At 38.1% G+C, this 18652-nt stretch overlaps 1 protein-coding gene across 2 annotated transcripts in view; it reads right to left on the bottom strand.

The window, feature by feature from the left end:
* Positions 1-1609: 1609 nt before the first annotated feature.
* The window catches only part of CYYR1 (cysteine and tyrosine rich 1), a 103979-nt gene continuing 86936 nt past the window's right edge, over positions 1610-18652 (bottom strand). Inside the window, exons 3-5 of one of the 2 annotated variants that reach the window (XM_029215252.1) lie at positions 15302-15459; positions 9098-9137; positions 2213-2648 (exon numbers count right to left, since the gene is read on the bottom strand). In XM_029215252.1, the coding sequence (XP_029071085.1) occupies positions 2618-2648; positions 9098-9137; positions 15302-15459 (229 nt within the window). In that variant the 3' untranslated portion in view covers positions 2213-2617. Of the gene's footprint in view, positions 2649-9097; positions 9138-15301; positions 15460-18652 lie in introns of both variants that reach the window. The other variant, XM_029215251.1, reaches the window with a different exon arrangement.

The raw sequence follows: 18652 nt of genomic DNA, 5'->3' as shown, positions 1-18652 counted from the left end.
GATTCTATTATTTACATTTTCCAGAGCAGAAAGTTGAATTTTAGAGAGATGAAGTGGTCTGCCTCAAATCATCATACAGGCAGGAGACAGGATTCCAAACAAAGTTTATCTGGCTCCAGTCCCATGTTTCCTGTATGGAAGAACGAGGCTAAACCGGCAGAGATGGAGGGTGAAACAAAATAGACGCAAGACAATTTAAAATATAACTCTTGTTATAATCGGTTATTTCATTTTATTGCTTATTATAAACACTTTGGACATAGCAAATACATTAGTTTTTAAATAACCATAATTCAAAGCTTTCATATCATATACTATTTCCCCCCAAGATGTGTCATCTATGAAAATAATCAGTGAACTCCAAAAGTCTATACTGATATCGTGCACGTTTACACAATCGTGACACTAAATACAAATAGTAAAAAGACTCGTCTGTTGTAGGTGTGTGGGTTTGTGATATGCTTTAAGGGAGGCCATAAAAAAACTCAAAGAAGAGAGATGGTGTGGATTGTAATAGCTCCTATGTGGGTCATGTTTGCAGAACATAGAAGGTATGCACAGTAAACATTTATTGACAGTGAAGATGATGAGAATTCAATTTCTGCTGGACTCTTCCTCTCCATTTTTACTTAAGTGCATTGGGAAACATCATTCTGAGTGTCACAGAGGCTCTGGCACTTTGAGTTGTGTAGCTACAGTGTAATTGGGTCTGATCGCACTTGCAGAAGGGAGATAAATTAAAGCATATGCACTGTTAAAATTGTGCTAAAATCTCAGTTACTTGGATGGACTAGAATGCTTGAATGCTTTCTGGCTTCATAAGCAAGAAAATCACCAGTGGCTAAAAATCAAGCAAGTCATTCCAAACAAATCTAGCTTCTAGATTTCACTGGCAGTTAGACTGTATTTCAGTCAGATCAATGTATTTCAAAGTAAAATATGCTACTTATATGAGCTACTGAGTTTCCCAACTACAACTACTGAGTTCCTGAACTATAACTTTTACTTTAAGACATTTCTTTTGGTTGTTTTGTCCAGCAAAATCCTTAGCATCATTTTGGGATTTCACTGAATTGTGCTAATGATGTTGGATTAAACATTTTAGGTTTAATTGAAAAGTGACAAACAAATATAATCATCTATTCCCAATAGTTTCTCAATGTACAATTTTAAATACATGAAAGGACCCTCATAAAAATAGAAATGTTAATTAAGGTCACTGGCAGCAAAGTATGGCATATTAAAATTATTTATTAAAAACTTTTACACCTAAAGGTAGGCACTTCATAAAATATGGATTTTTGGCAAAAGGCAACAGTTTGATGTCAATATCTTACTTTTCCATTAACTGTATAACTTTTTCAAGAGAATAGATTATTAAAATATTACAAGAAAAACAGAAATTTGTCTAAGCTGCATGTGAGTGGAGTTACACAGAACAGAATCCAAACTTCATTTTTCCCTCTTCTTTTTGTAAACTTTTGTATATCTTCCTGGTCGGGTTCTGAAATTGCACTCCCTGATGTAAAATCCCATGGGATTCTGGCTTCTCATCTTTTAATCTGAAATGAAGTATTTGTTGCTTGTGGAACTTGGTAAATTTTTTTTCACAGTTGGAATAACCTTTATCATAATACACTAAATAAAAACAGATGATTTTTAGGTGGCAGTATCTAGCATTGAAGAGTTCTTGGCTTCAAGCAGCTGTTAAGTCCTTTTGATTGTTTTAAGTCTCAAATTAGATAGATTCAACTATCTCTGTTATTTTCATTCTTGATGGCATAGAAATTCACCTCACATCTACCTAAAACATGAGCAGAGCTTTGGGGGCCCGTTGAACCCATCTACCATTTAATTTAGCTCTCCCTTCTCGAGCGTGTCTCTACCAGGTAGTCAGCCAGGTTCTGTTTGGAGTCTTGGTGATAGGGAGCTTCACAAAGCAATCTAGTCAATATGAAAGCTTCAGCAGCCCTTTCTTATACTAAAGCCAAAGTTCTCTTCCTGTAACTTCCATCTAGTGTTTCCAACAATATAAGGCACAGAGTAGGCTTTCAGGCACTCGATCTGCATTTGTTGATGAACAAAAAGACTGAACAATTCTAGTTCTGGCTTTTAAAGCTACAGAGTATAGTTGTTTCCTTATGTAGTCCAGGTTATCCTCTTGTTTTACATAAATCTTCTCCTTTTCAGGATCAATATTGCAATTTCCTTCATTTGTTCCTTAAGCAACATGAATTTCCGATGTTTTGTCTATCCATTACTCTTCTCTGAGTGTGCTTATGTCGATCAGTAGAACTCTTCAAATGTGGTCCCATTGAACCCAACATAATACCCCATATGGGATCAGCTCTGAGTAGGGTAGAAACCCTGAATCTCTTCTCTTAGCTTGGACATTCCACTTGACATATTGTCTAACCCAAAAAGGTTTTCCTTAGGGCAATCCTTTCCTGTCTGTTTCTGAGTAGAGACATTTTATCCCGGGCAAGATCTCTGATTGGCACATATTCTGTTCTGGGGGAAGGATTACTTCCTTGAATTTCCAGGATATGGAGGGGGTGGAGAACGCTGTGCTGGGGTCGGGGAGTACGGAGGGGGCAAGTCTGCACAGTGTTCCATCTCATGGTCGTAACTGTAGGGGGGTGGTGCCACTGGAAAAGAAAAGGAGAAGGGCATCAGGCATTTAGCAATAATTGAGTGTCCACTATATTTGAGCCACTAGGCTGGGTACTTTGGGGGAGGACATAAGTTTTGCTTTCAATAATCATAGTTTTATCAGGCTGGCGACACACATGTATGGAAGGGCAAGTGCTATAAAAAGTGGTGCTGTTGGCCAAAGTATTTAGAATTGGTGGCTTAGGGCAAGTTTCTTGGAAAGATGATATAGAAGGGGCAGATAGAGAAGGGGCTAAAGGATGATTCAATTTGAGCAAAAGCACCAAAGCAAGAGAGAACTTTTGTTCAAAGCAAAAGATACATGGAGGAGAGAAGCGGGAAAAGATGTTGAGGAATCTGATTGTATCACCATCATGGTGGGCTTTTACAAAATTCTAATTTAAATGGATAACTAATAAGAACCTGCTGTATAAAATAAATAAAATAAAATTCAAAAAATATTCTAATTTATTTTTTTTTAAATTTCATACAATTTTATGGACTTCCCTAGCAGTCCAGTGGTTAAGACTTTGTGCTTCCAATGCAGGGGGCATGTGTTCCACCCCTGGTCAGGGAACTAAGATCTTTCATGCTGTGTGGCACAACGAAAAAAATGTTTTTTCATATAATTTTTAAAGGTTACACTCCATTTACACTTATTACAAAATATTGGCTATATTCCCATGTTATATAACATAGGGGTCGGGGGAGTGGGGGGTACAGACTATTGGGTGTAAGATAGGCTACATGGACATTGCACTTTGAATATCACATAAAGAGTGTGTGATATGCAGGCATCAGAGATTTTTTGAATATGCTAGTGAATATGCTTTAGGAAGGTGACTTTTTCGGCAGTATGTATTCAGGTGGAGCAAAGAACAGGTGAGATGATGTAGTAGCATATGTGAGGGATGATAAAGGACTCATGGAAGTTGGGGGTGGGGATTATAGGAGCCCTTGAGCAGCTGAGTGCTTAAGTGATGACTGAGTAGGTGGAAAAGGGGTCGAGGGTAAGAAGGTGTCGAGGTATTGGGTACCTGGTACTGGGCTCCTGTAACTTGGAGGGTCATGGAGCCATTACAGAAATAAGAAAAAAAAAAAAAAAAAAAAAGGAGGACAAACAGGTTTAGAAATGGGGATGGAGAATTTAGTTTTCTAAATCTTATTAGAAAAAGTGTCTTTAATTTTTTATTGTACTATTATATGACAGTGTGTTTTAAAATCACATTTAATACATTTGTTATGACTGTATATAGACATCTATTTTGTAGTGCTCTCCACCCCGTTTCCAGGGTTGGAAGAGAGGTATTCCTTGAGCACTCCATGTCTTTAAGAACCAAATCACTCGACAACATCTGAGCAACCTCTCAGCAGCCCCTCTGATGATTTTCCAGTAATTGATTTATCATCAAGATTGTGATTCTAGTTGGAAATTGACATGTCTTAATTGCTTACTGTGAATGTAGCCTAAACCACAAGACTAGTGTTATAATAATGCAAATAAGCAGCCAAGCTTTTACTTCTAGAATGGAAGAAAAGAACAAGCAACATTTCAACAAACTTATTTCTAAAACGTCTTCTAAATTGTACTCTTACAATAAGATTATGACGGTATTCTGATCAATATGCATGTATAAACATAGGGCTTCACCCTATATGCAAACACAAAGTTTCTTCTGAATCTCTTTATTTAAAAAATTTTTTTAAAATTAATTTGTATTGGAGTATAGTTGATTTACAGTGCTGTGTTGGTTTCTGCTGTACAGCAAAGTGAATCAGTTATACATATACCCACTCTTTTTTAGATTCTTTTCCCATCTGTATCTCGTTAACTTGGCTCTCTCTACCAGGAGCTTGATGATTTAAACCATTTACTGATCTGCCTGTACTTAGGGATGTGTAGAAGCAGAATTGAGGCACCTGACACAAGAGAAAGATGGAGACACAGAACTGGGTGGGATGTCCTCTGAGGGATGCTCTGGTGAGCAAAGGCTTTGCAAGTCTCTCGTGGGCTGAGCAGGCCAAGGGCTCAGAGCAGAGGACACAGATCTGTGGAGAAGGCAGCTTCTCCACGGCTGCTTTAGACCTGGGGAGGCTGGCCTATTCCAAGCTTTGTTTTCTACAACAAAATGGAATAACTCCTGCCAGAGTCTAAACACACATTCCCTCTGCATTACGCCTACTCCTTTGCTTCGTTATATCCAAGAGAACTGAGACAAAGAGATTTATAATAAACTTTATCCAAGGCAAGAAATGCAGCCTCCATGTAAAACAGGAAGTTACAGCTGGGTTCCCATTGAACTGTTTCTTATAAGCATGTGGGTTCTAAGCTGTTTTTATGATGAAGCTTTTCCTTGCCTCCCACTTGAGAAGCACACACCAGATGATTCTACAGATCGACTCTGCATCCTTCTCTGTCATGAAGCTGTGGTGTGTCTTTATGCTTCAGTAACAAAGCATTTATATTTTTCCATCTGCATATAAACTGCTGGAGGACATTTCAGGGAGATTCCCTACGGTTTATACAGCTGCATGTTGAGCATGAAAATCTAAGATATGAAACAGTGTTCTTTCATTCATGTAGCCTTTGTTATTTTGATAAGGTGATAATATAATGCTGAAGAGTGGTATTTGGAGGACTATATCCATCATGAAATAAACACGGCACATCTTTTATAGTACCAGCTGCGGGAAGACATTTCGAAATAATAATGGTGTAACTGTGGACTGTGCTATCTTTCTTTCTTACAGATAAAAATGTTTCACTAGGAAGTAAACTTTTCAGGGTATCAATTTTAGAATTCTTGATTAACCCTAAGAGGTTTTGTTCTCTCTTAAAAGTCAAGTCATCTTTAAAAGATACATGGATGCAGCTGGAGATATGGTGCTTTTGAAATTCTTTCATAACCAATAATTCTAATCCTCTGACTTAAGTAGGGCAAATATGTCATTTATCATGTATGTCAATGTAGTTGTGTAGAATTTTGCAAAATTTAGGGATTCTATGAAATTCATAGGAGGAAGTTAATGTTTTTTTACCCACTCAGGATAACATCTCTAAAACAAATATAAAGGGAAGGTGCATGGTGTTATAAAAATTGTACAACATTATTTTAGAAAATGTGGAAACAGAGGAAAATCATCCATAATTCTGTCACCACAGTTTAACAAACAATATCTTTATATACTCCCTTCTAGTCACTTGTGTTTTTATATCCTTGTAGTTACGTAAAATAGTCTATGCTTTTTCACTCTGTATTGTAACAATCTTCTTCATTCTGCTACATATTCTTCATGAACACTATTGTTAACAGCTGTACATTATTCCACTCACCATTCACTTATTTTGAGATTAGCAATTTTTTATTATTATAAATAGTGGAGTGACAAATGTCTTTCTACATATAGACTTTTTATTACTTTGATTTAGTTTTTTAGAATAAAATTCCAGGAATCAACTAGCTGGCTATCATTTAATATTTTGGTAATTTAATAGTGAAAAAATTTCACTATTAAAATATCCCTTAATTTTACATTTCTTTGACAGTTTTACGTCTTGTTTATTATTTGTAATTCATATTGTGTGATTTTTTTGTTTGTTGTGAGCTGATAATTTACAAACTGGGATCTTAATTAGAATTAAGATACAATTAAGATAACAAGATATAAATATGTATACAAAGTTATTTATCTTTTCTATACCTTTCTAAAAATAACTTTGTCAAAATGATTAGCTATGGTATTTTTACCTTATTGACATCCTGAAGTTTAAAACTTGTATCTAAGAAAATATATGTGGGCTTTTCATCCTTTTTATCTCTTCTGTATTGTTTCCAAGTTTAAACATTTGTCTTTCAGATATGTGGTTCATAACCAATCTATTTTTGAGTTTTTCCATGTAAAGTTATATATTTGGTGCTTCCTTACATCTGTTATTTTACATCAGAGTTTATTTTTTCTAAGTTTTAAATTTTGATTAAGCCAAAGTATTGAAGCGTTGCCTCTTAATCCTCACTTTTCGCATTGTTTTGTTATCTCTCCTTTAGAGTTTGTGAAATTTTAATCACTTGTTCTGTTCCAATTACCAAGGCATATCTGTTTTTTTTACCAGAAACAGCTGATTTTAATTATTATTGAGTTTCAATGATTTTACTATCTGATAGAACAGGTGAAATTCATGACTTATTTTTTAACACTTTTTAAATTTATTTTTTCAGTTGAGATACAACTGACATAACATTGTGTAAGTTCAAGGGGTACAATGTATTGATTTGATACATTTATATATTGCAATATGATTACCACCTGTTAAATTAATTAAACAAGGAGGTTATTAGACTGAGGTGGCTCTAATGCCATGGTGTCTATGTAAGCAAACCAAAATCTAAGCTGCAAGTGCCTCAAAGTTATGAAATCAAAACGCTAAGGACAACCAATCACAAACAGCCAACTAGGCTTTAAGTTAAAGGAAATCAAATAATTTCCTTTTGTTGCTTCCATGCTTCCTCTGTATAAGGCAGGGCCCCCCTAACCACTTTGGGTTTGGTGCTGCCCCATTTTTGCTCAAATAAACTCTTCAAGATTTTAATATGCCTCAGTTTATCTTTTAACACATCTTAGCATTAGCTGACACTTCTATCACTCATGACTTATTTTAAAAGACAACTTCTACGAATGACCCAATTTCATTTCTTTTTATGGCTGGGTAATATTCCATTGTATATATGTACCAGTCTTCTTTATCCATTCATCTGTCAATGGACATTTAGGTTGATTCCATGTCCTGGCTATTGTAAATAGTGCTGCAATGAACATTGGGGTGCGTGACTCTTTTGGAATTATGGTTTTCTCAGGGTATATGCCCAGTAGTGGGATTGCTGGGTCATATGATAGTTCTATTTTTAGTTATTTTAAGGAACCTGATGTGGATGAAACTAGAGTCTATCATACAGAGTGAAGTTAAGTCAGAAAGAGAAAAACAAATATACAGTAACGCATATATGTGGAATCTAGAAAAATGGTACAGATGAACCTATTTGCAGGGCAGGAATAGAGACATAGACGTAGAGAACGGACATGTGGACACGGGGAGGAAGGGGAGGGTGGGATGAATTGGGAGATTAGGTTTGACATAAATACACTGCCATGTGTAAAATAGATAGCTAGTGGGAACCTGCTGTATAGCACAGGGAGCTCAGCTCGGTGCTCCGTGATGACCTAGATGGGGGAGATGGAGGGTGGAGGAGGGAGGTCCAAGAGGGAGGGGATGTGTGTATGCGTATGGCTGATTCAGTTCACTGTGCAGCAGAAACTAACACAGCATTGTAAAGCAATTATACTCCAGAAAAAGAAAAAAAAAAGGACAACTTCTAACATTATTACTAGGAGCAAACCTTCTCGTCACCCTCCCCCAAACCCCACTACTCACAATTCACCTGAACCCCACTCAGAGCAGAGGCCCACAGAGCTCCTGGCAGGTCCTCCACTGCCTGCCCCTCACCACACAGCACAGCCCTGCCCGTCTCTTCCTCTACAATGGCCCGAGATGCACCTCCGGAAAGGGTGACATCATTAGAACCTAGCGTCCCCCTTCCTCTCAGATAACATCAGGACACGTCCTGTCACGTTTACATCCCTCTGTTAGCATGAGAAGGACAAGCTCCTAGAGCACCCTTCAGTGTAGATCTTTAGCTCTGGAAGGCTTTACATATCTAATCTAATTAATTTTCCCAACTTTCCCCACCCCCTTCACAGTGCTCAGTGGAACACAGTCTGTCATCAGAAAAGCCCTTTGTACCCTCACCCTCTTTTCATCCCTTTACATGTTACCCCAGCTCGGAATATAAGGAAGTTCTCCTCCAATTGTGTCTGTTTTCACAGAGAAGTAACGTCGGCTGAGAAATTATCTGCTGAGAGAGAGAAAGGCTGAGGGTTTTTTTCGAGCTTTGAGAAGAGAGAAGAATACATGAGACAGTTATCTCAGGGAGTGAAAGGGAACATTTACTTCACCTTTCTAATTTAATTAAAATCTGGTTTTCCATGAGAGGACAGCTTCCTCTGCAGCACTATTAAATCAGAGCTATCCTTTTTCTCCCACATCCTACATTTTATGGGACCAGGAGGTATGCAGGGTGTTCCCTGTGATTCAGCCATTTTTAAACAACTTATTTCCCTCTTTAAAAACCTGAGCTTGAAGTCTGTAAGTCTGTTTCTGTTTTGTAAATAAGTTTATTTGTACCATTTCTTTTTATATTCCACATATCAGCGATATCATGTGATATTTCTCTTTCTCTGACTTACTTCAATCAGTATGACAATCTCAAGGTCCATCCAAAAGAACTTATGGTTACCAGGGGGGAAGGGTGGGGGGAAGGGATAGACAGGGAGTTTGGGATTGACATGCACACACTGCTATATTTAAAATAGATAACCAACAAGGACCTACTGTGTAGCACAGGGAACTCTGCTCAGTATTCTGTAACAACCTAAATGGGAAAAGAATTTGAAAAAGAATAGATACATGTATATGTATAACTGAATCACTTTGCTGTACACCTGAAACTAACATATTGTTAATCAACTATATTCCAATATAAAATTAAAAGTTAAAAAACAAAAACCTGAGCTTTTTTGTAGCATATGCCATGAGATTCTGCTACTTTCTGCTCCTCCTTGTTATCCATAGCTTTGGTTCTCTCTACCCCAGAATCTCACTTATTGAAGTGCGGTATGCGGGCCTCTCACTGTTGTGGCCTCTCCCGCTGCGGAGCACAGGCTCCGGACGCGCAGGCTCAGCGGCCATGGCTCACGGGCCCAGCTGCTCCGCAGCATGTGGGATCTTCCCGGACCGGAGCACGAACCCGTGTCCACTGCATCGGCAGGCGGACTCTCAACCACTGCGCCACCAGGGAAGCCCTCACTTATTGAAGTTTTAGTATCAAGCCCATTACTCTTCTCTGCATCACGACTTCTGTTATCATTCTAGGTGATTTCAACATCCACTTGCTGAAATAAATTTCTAGCTCCAGGATGGAGCCACTCCTGCTTGGGTTGCCACATCAGCAAACTGGAGCTTAGGTAACTTTCACATCATTGAAAATCTCCGCTTGATGAGAAACTCAGTATATCCAGTCAACTAATCCCCAAACGCCAAGCCAACTCTGGGCTCTATACTTAACTTCCTGGTTCCTTCTCACCCCAAACAAGGCTGCCTCTGTGGCCCCAGCCAATCAGATAGTTTCTATTTTTCTCTTCTTTGTTCTTTATTCTTCACCTTATAAAAGCTTCCTGCCTTCTGTCCATTTTACTGTTCTCCCCATGAAGACCTTTTGATTCATGAAGTTTGCATCACCTAAATTGTCTTCTTTAATCCGTTTTTAACACATGTAACCCTGCCTCTCAGTCCTTTGAGCCTTTTGCCTTCAAAAATCTTTTTCTCACCCTTACTGTAACCAATTATGGTACCATTTTGTAAATATGACCACCCACTTATCTTTCTAAAATATACATCCCAATACATCTTGGACCTCACCTGGATTTCTGATTTACTGATGGCATTAAAAAAATTAATATAAACTGATGTCACCTCTTTCCTGTCATGTCTTTCTTCATTCAGCTTAGATTTATGGTCCATCACAAAAATTATTCCTGTGCATCTATCAACAACTTTCTCATCTCTTTCTCTCCCCATTGCTTCACAAAGCTCCAGTCCAGCATTTTGGCTACCCCAGATCTGTATCTAGGAGCTTAATATGCTTAGAGCAAAATGCACAGCCATGCTGACTCATTTCACTTCAAATGCATGACCATATTCTTAAGTGTGGAAGCCCTTGGCATTGCTTGGAAATTGCGCATTAGGCATTTCACCACCCCTCCATTCTCTGAGATTACTGTTTCATGCTTTTTTCTTTCTCCTTAGCTACAAACACCTCCTCAAGCCACTTGCAGCCTAAGACTTGCTTCTTATTTCACTAAGAAAATAGATACAATCAGAAGAGACCATCCTCATATCACCAAATCCTTTGAGTGCATGAGTCTTTTCATGTTCAATGTGGTTGCCCTCAATTGTGAATTCAATTATGCAAATGGAGATTGGATTCCTTTTTTTAAAAAAGAAATAAATAAATTTATTTATTTGTTTACTTTTGGCTGTGTTGGGTCTTCATTGCTGCACGTGGGCTTTCTCTAGTTGTGGTGAGCGGGGGCTACTCTTTGTTGTGGTGTGCAGGCTTCTCATTGCAGTGGCTTCTCTTGTTGCAGAGCACGGGCTCTAGGTGCGCGGGCTTCAGTAGTTGTGGCTTGTGGGCTGTAGAGCACAGGCTCAGTATTTGTGGTGCAAGGGCTTAATTTCTCCGTGCATGTGGGGTCTTCCTGGCCCAGGGCTTGAACCCGTGTCCCCTGCATTGGCAGGGGGATTCTTAACTACTGTGCCACCAGGGAAGCCCCTTGGTTTCTTAATGAAATATTTCCAAGAGATTTTAAAGAATACAAGCCAGCTATTTTATAGAATGTTCCTCAGCTTGGGTTTGTCAGATAATTTCTCATGTTAAGATTCAGGCTATGAGCTTCCAGCCAGAACACTACACACGTGAAATTGTATGATCTTCAAAGTAACACCCGAAGGTGCAAGATGTACATCTGTCCCTCTTTGTTGATATTGATTTTTACTTCCTCGTCAAGATGTTGTCTGGTTTCTCCACTGTGTAGTTACTATTATTCTCCTTGTAACTAATGAGAAATCTGGAGGTAGACAGGTTGAGAGTATGCAAATATCCTGTTCCTCAGCAATGTGTCCCCCAAATTGAGCATCAATTGATGAATCCTGTTCTAAATTTTTCTTATGATGGTTTTAAATGATGATTCTTTTACAGTTCCACAACTTCTGTCTACATGCATCTTTTGGCATTTTTCTGTTATCAAGAAACTCAGATCCTTCTTCACTGTTTATCCACCTGTCTATCTATCTAAATTCATCGCCATCATCATCTATCTGTCTATTTGCCTGTCTATGTTGTCTATCTATCATCTATCAATCAATCAATCTGTCATCTACCTACCTACCTACCTACCATTAGGGACTCAGTAATGTATTTCATGGCATTTGATTTTTATATCATTGCCAGGCCTTTTCTTCTGTTCTTTCTGTGTTATTTTCCTTCAGATGTGTGTCATCCAAACCCATTTTTAAAAAAGAGTTAATATAATCACTGTCTTTTGTTTATACTGAAGTTCTGGAAAGTAGGGGAAATGTAAGACTTGACAAATAATTCTTGTTTTCACACTGATGGTTTTAAAAATAGTTGTCATTAAACAGGACACAGTTCATGCCACCCAACATGGCAGGAGTAAAAAACTATTTCAGATGGTCACTGTCCAACAATAGGTTGGGTGTGGCATATTACCTGTTCTTGGTAATCTACTCCCAGTGCAGAGTCATGTTTGCTGTAGGGTTCCCCACTGAGTGCTTTCACCAAGGGATGAGATAACCTTGACTAAATTATTTTCTACCCATTTACGTGGACTTCAGACTGTAGGACTATTCAATAACTTGAGTGATTATTCAATTAGCACAGGGTTAATTAATTAATGTGGGTAAAATTATTTTTTATTTCCATAGATGAAAGATTCTGAAAAGCAGTCAGTGCTACTCTGTGTTATTTCCTGATCCTTTAAGTAAAAGCTTAATTAGGGACTTTGAGAAGGAAATGAGAAACAATCAAGCAAATCATGTTTTCGACGGCCTAGTCTTTTGCAGTGAAAATGTTTCCATCATAAGGTTTATGATGTTTTTTTGCATTATTCAGTTCCCAGAACAATGCATCTACTGAAAATGCAACATGGTGCTGTGATCTGCCAGTATAAATAACGCTACTAGGGCTTCCTTGGTGGCGCAGTGGTTGAGAGTCCGCCTGCCGATGCAGGGGACGCAGGTTCGTGCCCTGGTCCGGGAAGATCCCACATGCCGCAGAGCGGCTGGGCCCGTGAGCCATGGCCGCTGAGCCTGCGCGTCCGGAGCCTGTGCTCCGCAACGGGAGAGGCCGCAACAGTGAGAGGCCCGCACACCACAAAATAATAATAATAATAATGATGCTACTAGAATAAAGTTTTTGAAAACCTGTTTACATGCATGAAATAGAAACCTCAGACCCCAGAAAACACGTTAAAATATTTTGCATTTTCTAGTCTAGTTTTATAAAAAATATTTTAAAAATTAATTTTAACTACACTTTTTGATCAAGAAAAGTGAATCTGGAGCGTTATGTGTACAGATTGCTTCTCCTCATCTTCTCTCCAATTAATGTCTCTGTCAGACGCTCCTCTTCTTCTCTTGAGTTATGGATTGGCCAGGTGAAAATAGGGAGATCTGAAGAATAAAAAATAACTCCCCCTATTTTTTCCTTATACCATAGTTTTAACATTGTTATACTAACCCTAATGATATTCTTAGTAAGTTGGAAAGATTCAAAATAGTGAACTGCTTTTGTAGTGAGTAAAAGCTCTACATTCCAGGGTGGAATTGAAGGTAAAATTTCTAGGCATTGATATAATTAAATCAGATTTTGTCATGATATTCATTCGTTCAGCCATGTCTGCTGAGTGCCCGTTACATGCCAGTTCCAGTCTTGTATGCTTAGGATTGAGTGGTGAATAAAATTGACAACAATCCCTGCCTCATGGAGCTAATGTTCCAGAAAGTGGGGATAGACAATAAATAGTAAACTTAACCACTAGGTAAACAATGTGGTATCTTAGAAGATTAAAAGAAGCATTCTGGACAAAAAGCAGAGTAAGGAGGATTGGGGTGCTATGGGGGAGGGACACATTACAATCTTAAGTAGGGTGTTCAGGGAAGGCCTCATTCAGAAAGTGACCTTTGACAAAGACTTGAATTAAGTGAGGGAGTCAGTGTTCTAGGCAAACCTAGATGGCAGTGTGCCCTGTATCTTCACAGCACAGCAAGGAAAAAGTATGAGTGGAGCCAAGTGGCAAGAGGGTGAGTAGAAGGAAGTGAGGTCAGAGAAATAAAAAATAGGGGCCAATTCATGCATTGCCTTGCAGGCCTTGGTAAAGAATTTGTCTTTTACTTTGGATAGAATGAGAAACCACTGGCTTTAAGTCTTCTCCTGGGGGAAATGGGGAGCCACTGGAAAATTTTGAGCAGAGAAGTGATATGATTTGACATTTAATCATCTTAAATGTGTTCAGTTTGCTACTGTGTTTGGAATAGACCCCTGGGAGGCACGAGTGGATGCTGGCAGAGCAGTTAGGATGTTTTCACAGGAATGAGTAGGAGAGCTGATGGTGGCTCCCACCAGAGAAGGAACAGTGGGAAGTAGTCAGATACTCTTATATTTTGAAGATGGAGCTGAGAAGTGTTCCTGTTAGATTGCATGTAGATGTCGGGGAAAGAGAGGAGTCCAGGATGACGCCAAGGTCTTTGGCCTGAGCTCCTGGGAGGCTGGAGATGCCATCAACTGAGATGGTGAATGGTGAGTGGAGGAGGCTTTGGGGGGATTTTCGGAAGTACAGCTTTAGACATGTGAAATTTGAAATATATCAGTTAGACATCCAAGTGTAGATGTTCAACCGGCAGTGGGATCAAATGAGTTTGAAATTCAGGAAAGAGGTTTGGAAAGGAGATATATAACGTTGGAAGGCATTTAGCATGTAAAGGGTACTTAATACCATGAGGCCAAATGATAGAACCAAAGAAGTGAGTGTTGATACAGGATGGAAGAAGACACAAGAGTGAGCCTGGAAGCAGTCTAACATGGAGATATTGGAGAAGAGGGAGGATGGACAAAAGAGGACAGGGAAAATGACCATGCTCGCACTCATCTGAAATTTGCTCCCTCAAGCTGAAGATGGTAGGGAAAAAGTTAAGAGAGGAGAGACATTACTAGGGAATTGATACTCAGGGCAGACTGGATGTAGAAACTACCTTATTCCTTTCCTATAGGGACTGAGAGAGAGGACATGAGTATGGATAGAAAATTATCTTCCTAAGGATTTGTTAAATTTAGAACTTGACTCCTTTTTATATATCAAATTATATATATACAGGTTGAGTTAAAAATGCTATTGAAATCAAGGCAAAATGAAGCACTTTGTTTATGTGTTCAATATATTTATATATGGAACTTCTAGTAAATTCTCAAGAAATACTTGTCAAATTATTAATAAATTACCTTTTTGCTGATAATTTTACTATTATGTTAAGACTGTTTTCTTTGCATAAGGGGGACACATAAAAACTTTCTTCAATACTTTTTCTCAAGACATACATACCTATTGAATCAGATGCCAGTTAATTCAGCCATGTAACTTATTCTTTCTCTATAATTATTTGTCAGAACTCACTAGCAAATAGACACAGTGGGTGTGAATTGTCTATTCCTCTTCACTATGGCTGATTGGCAACTGTAGTCAATAAGACAACCACTGAAAATATGAATGTATTCAAATAGGAGGTAGATTTTATTATGTGGATCTAAGTAATCTCCATTGAAAGTTAGAGCTTCAATCTACATTAATTTAGAAATATCCTACATACTTGGAGATTATTCCAGTGAGAGTCTTCTACCTCAGGAGGACAGCATAACTAACAAATCTGACTCTTCCTTCAGAAAGAGTAAGCAGTTTTGCTTACCAGGGTAGGAGGAGATGGCATTGATGTGGGTGGTCCTGATGACACCCACCCGTGTCCCACGGTTGTTTTTCATGCACATGCAGATACATATGGCAATTCCAGCAATGACCCCCATGATGAATACGATTCCAAATACTATGCCAGCAATTGCTGTGCCCCTAAAAAGGAAAAGCGAAAGTACATTTATTGAAAAGACTCATAAAGATTCCTCAGCTTTTCAACTATAATTCCATGACTACATGACAAGTGCCCCTTTAAATATGTTCTTAAGGATAATGTTAAAAAAGACTCATGTTGGGCTTCCCTGGTGGCGCAGTGGTTGAGAATCTGCCTGTCAATGCAGGGATACGGGTTCGAGCCCTGGTCTGGGGAGATCCCACATGCTGCGGAGCAACTGGGCCCGTCAGCCACAACTACTGAGCCTGCGCGTCCAGAGCCTGTGCTCTGCAGCAAGAGAGGCCGTGACAGTGAGAGGCCCGCGCACCGCGATGAAGAGTGGCCCCCGCTTGCAACAAATAGAGAAAGCCCTCTCACAGAAACGAAGACCCAACACAGCCTAAAAAAATAAATGAATAAATTTATTAAAAAAAAAAAAAAGACTCATGTTTTCAGTTCTTGAAACCATTCCATAAGTTAATAATTTCCTTTGCAGCATCTTCTCTGTTTCTCTTTCTGAAAGCCTATTCTGAAATAAACCTCTGAGCCTCCTGGATAACTTCTCTAATTTTTCCTGTCTCTGTTTTCTTGAACTGCTTTCCGGGGAACTTCATTGACTTTATCTTCCAAACTTTTACTGAACTTTTAAATTTCAGCTATCATATTTTTAACTTCCACGTGCTCTATCTTATCCTTTATTGCAACACCTGTTTTATAGTGTCCTTTTTCTGCTTTTATGGAGGTAATTTCTTCTATTAATCTCTAACAGTACTCATGACATATTCTTTGAAACTTTATCTGTTTTTTGTGTTTCCTCTGTCCTGTCTAGGCTCCTTCTTATTGATTGTTTACTTGAATCTGTTTCATGTTTGACATTTTCCTTAAATGTCTGGTGATCCCTGAATCTATTCCTATGTAATAAGCTGTTATTTAGTAATAGCTGGTTGGGAGTTCAGTGTGCAAAGCTAGTATTGGACAGGTGAACCCTGCAGTAGAGGATCAACTGAGGCCAGTTCACATAGTTTTGTTTTTCTTTGTAGCTGTTCATCTTTACTCCTTAAAAGGATCCTCCAGTTTCATACTTGGGGAATATGAACTGGGCTGCCAGTTTCCTGGAGCCTGGGGTTTTATCCATAAGGGTATGGACTTTCACAAAATCCTCCTGCTTTCAGCTCAGAGACTCAGTCTCATTCTGCTATGACAGAGGAGGCTTTCAGGTTAAGTCTTCAGTAACAAAATCTTTGTGGTTTAAAAGCATGACTTCTAAAGCCAGACTGCCATGGCTCCAACTGTAGCTGGGTAACCTCGGGCAAGTTGCTCAATGCCCCAGTTTGCTTCTTAATGAAATAAAGGTCAGCTTGGTGCTTATCTGACTCTCCTCCCAAATTTAATGTTATGAAATAACTGTGCTCCTAGATTCATTTGCCACATAAATAAGTTCCTGTTCTCAAGTGCTATATGAACATCTATCGTGTACTTTTCTAGGACAGGTTCATAATCTCTCATCCCAAGGCCTTGGGACTAGATGTGTCTCGTAAGTCAGGAATGTTCAGATTTTGAAAAGGGAACATGCATATACTGTATATTATATGATATTCCCAGGGCCAACATCCTGAGCATAACACATGTACATTTCTGCAATAAACGTAGGAATATTAACACTCGTGTATTACATAGAAGCTATAAAAAAAGCCCCAGGTTCGTTCAGGTTCAGTCCTGCCACCAATTGAGTTGTATAAAACCTTTACTTTTCAGAGTTTTTGAGGACTTCAGAATTGCAGATAAGGGACTGTGAACGTATATTTATACAACTCAGAAGAGATCTTCTCTTTCTGACTTTTCCCTACTCACTTAAAAAAACAGAATACCATTATGCATTCCAATAGACTCCTTTAAAATATTCCCACGTGCATTTTAACTTTGTTAGTAAATTATGAAAGTAGAACGTGAGACATATTTGGATGGGCTGCTATTAGCAATTAAAGAATGGCAGAGTCTAGCAGTTCAATAAATATGTCTTTTCAAGAAAAAAGATTTATCAAAGGTGGTAACTTGAAATTAAAAAGAAGTAAAAGTAATCTGGAAACTTCTTTTTTTATTGTAATTTTCAGGTCTAAATAAGACTAAATTGGAGGACTTAATTTATGTTCCAGAAATAATCAATGGTCTAATTATTCAGGTGTAGAGTTTCCAAAGTATGTGTTATGGAAGCTATCAATTTGGGACATATTTATATTCATTAATTCCTTTTTAAATAGAGAAAAGTAAAAAATCAGTCACATTTTGTTTTTTTGTTGGCAGCTTCAGCAAAAATGCCTGCCCTTGAGGTCAATAATGAGGTTGAAACTAATGTGTTAAATGAGGTTTTTGATTAAATCATGATTTTCATGTCCTTGATCCTTTGATACCCATTAGCAATTGTAAATTAGTTATTTAAGACATGGCAAGTATAAAATTTATAGCATTATTTAGTCTGTTATTAATTTAAAAAAATAAGCAGTCACCTTCCAATATATAAATAATTTGGTTTAGTCAACTGTTGGAAAGAGAGAAGCTATTAAGTTGAGAAATTTGGCATCATAAAATCCTTGAAAAGATTTATTTAGGGAATGTATTTTTTTTGAAAGAATGCATTACAAGGTTTGCATATTTTCTCTTCTCTAAAATTCTATTTCGAAATAATTATAGATTCAGAGAGGTCCTGTGTATCCTTCACCCAGTTTCTCCCAATGGTTACATCTTAGGTAACTAAAGTACAACATTAAAACCAGGAAATTGGCATTGGTATAAAGTGTGTGTACAGTTCTATGTCATTTTAACACGTACATAGATCCATGCAACCAGTTCAGCAAGCAAGGTACTATACCATCATCCCAAAATATTTCCCTGGGCTCCTCCTTTACAGTCATATCCAACCTCTACCACCATCAATAACCCCTGACACCATTCATCTGTTCTCCATTTCTATAACTTTGTCATTTCAAGAATGTTATACAAATGGAATCACATAGTACGTGACTTTCTGAAATGCTCTTTTCTCACTCAGCATTATGTCCTTGGAAGCCATACTGGCTTTTCTGTATAGCAATACATTCCTTTTTATTACTGTGTAGTATTCCATGGTATAGATATAACACCAGACCTGAAAATTACAATAAAAAAGAAGTTTCCAGATTACTTTCAGTTTTTTTAATT

This window comes from Monodon monoceros, unplaced genomic scaffold (genome assembly GCF_005190385.1).
Source record: "Monodon monoceros isolate NGI ecotype Baffin Bay Population unplaced genomic scaffold, NGI_Narwhal_1 Super_Scaffold_11, whole genome shotgun sequence".
NCBI lineage: Eukaryota > Metazoa > Chordata > Mammalia > Artiodactyla > Monodontidae > Monodon > Monodon monoceros.
This window is presented reverse-complemented; position numbering and strand designations above follow the sequence as displayed.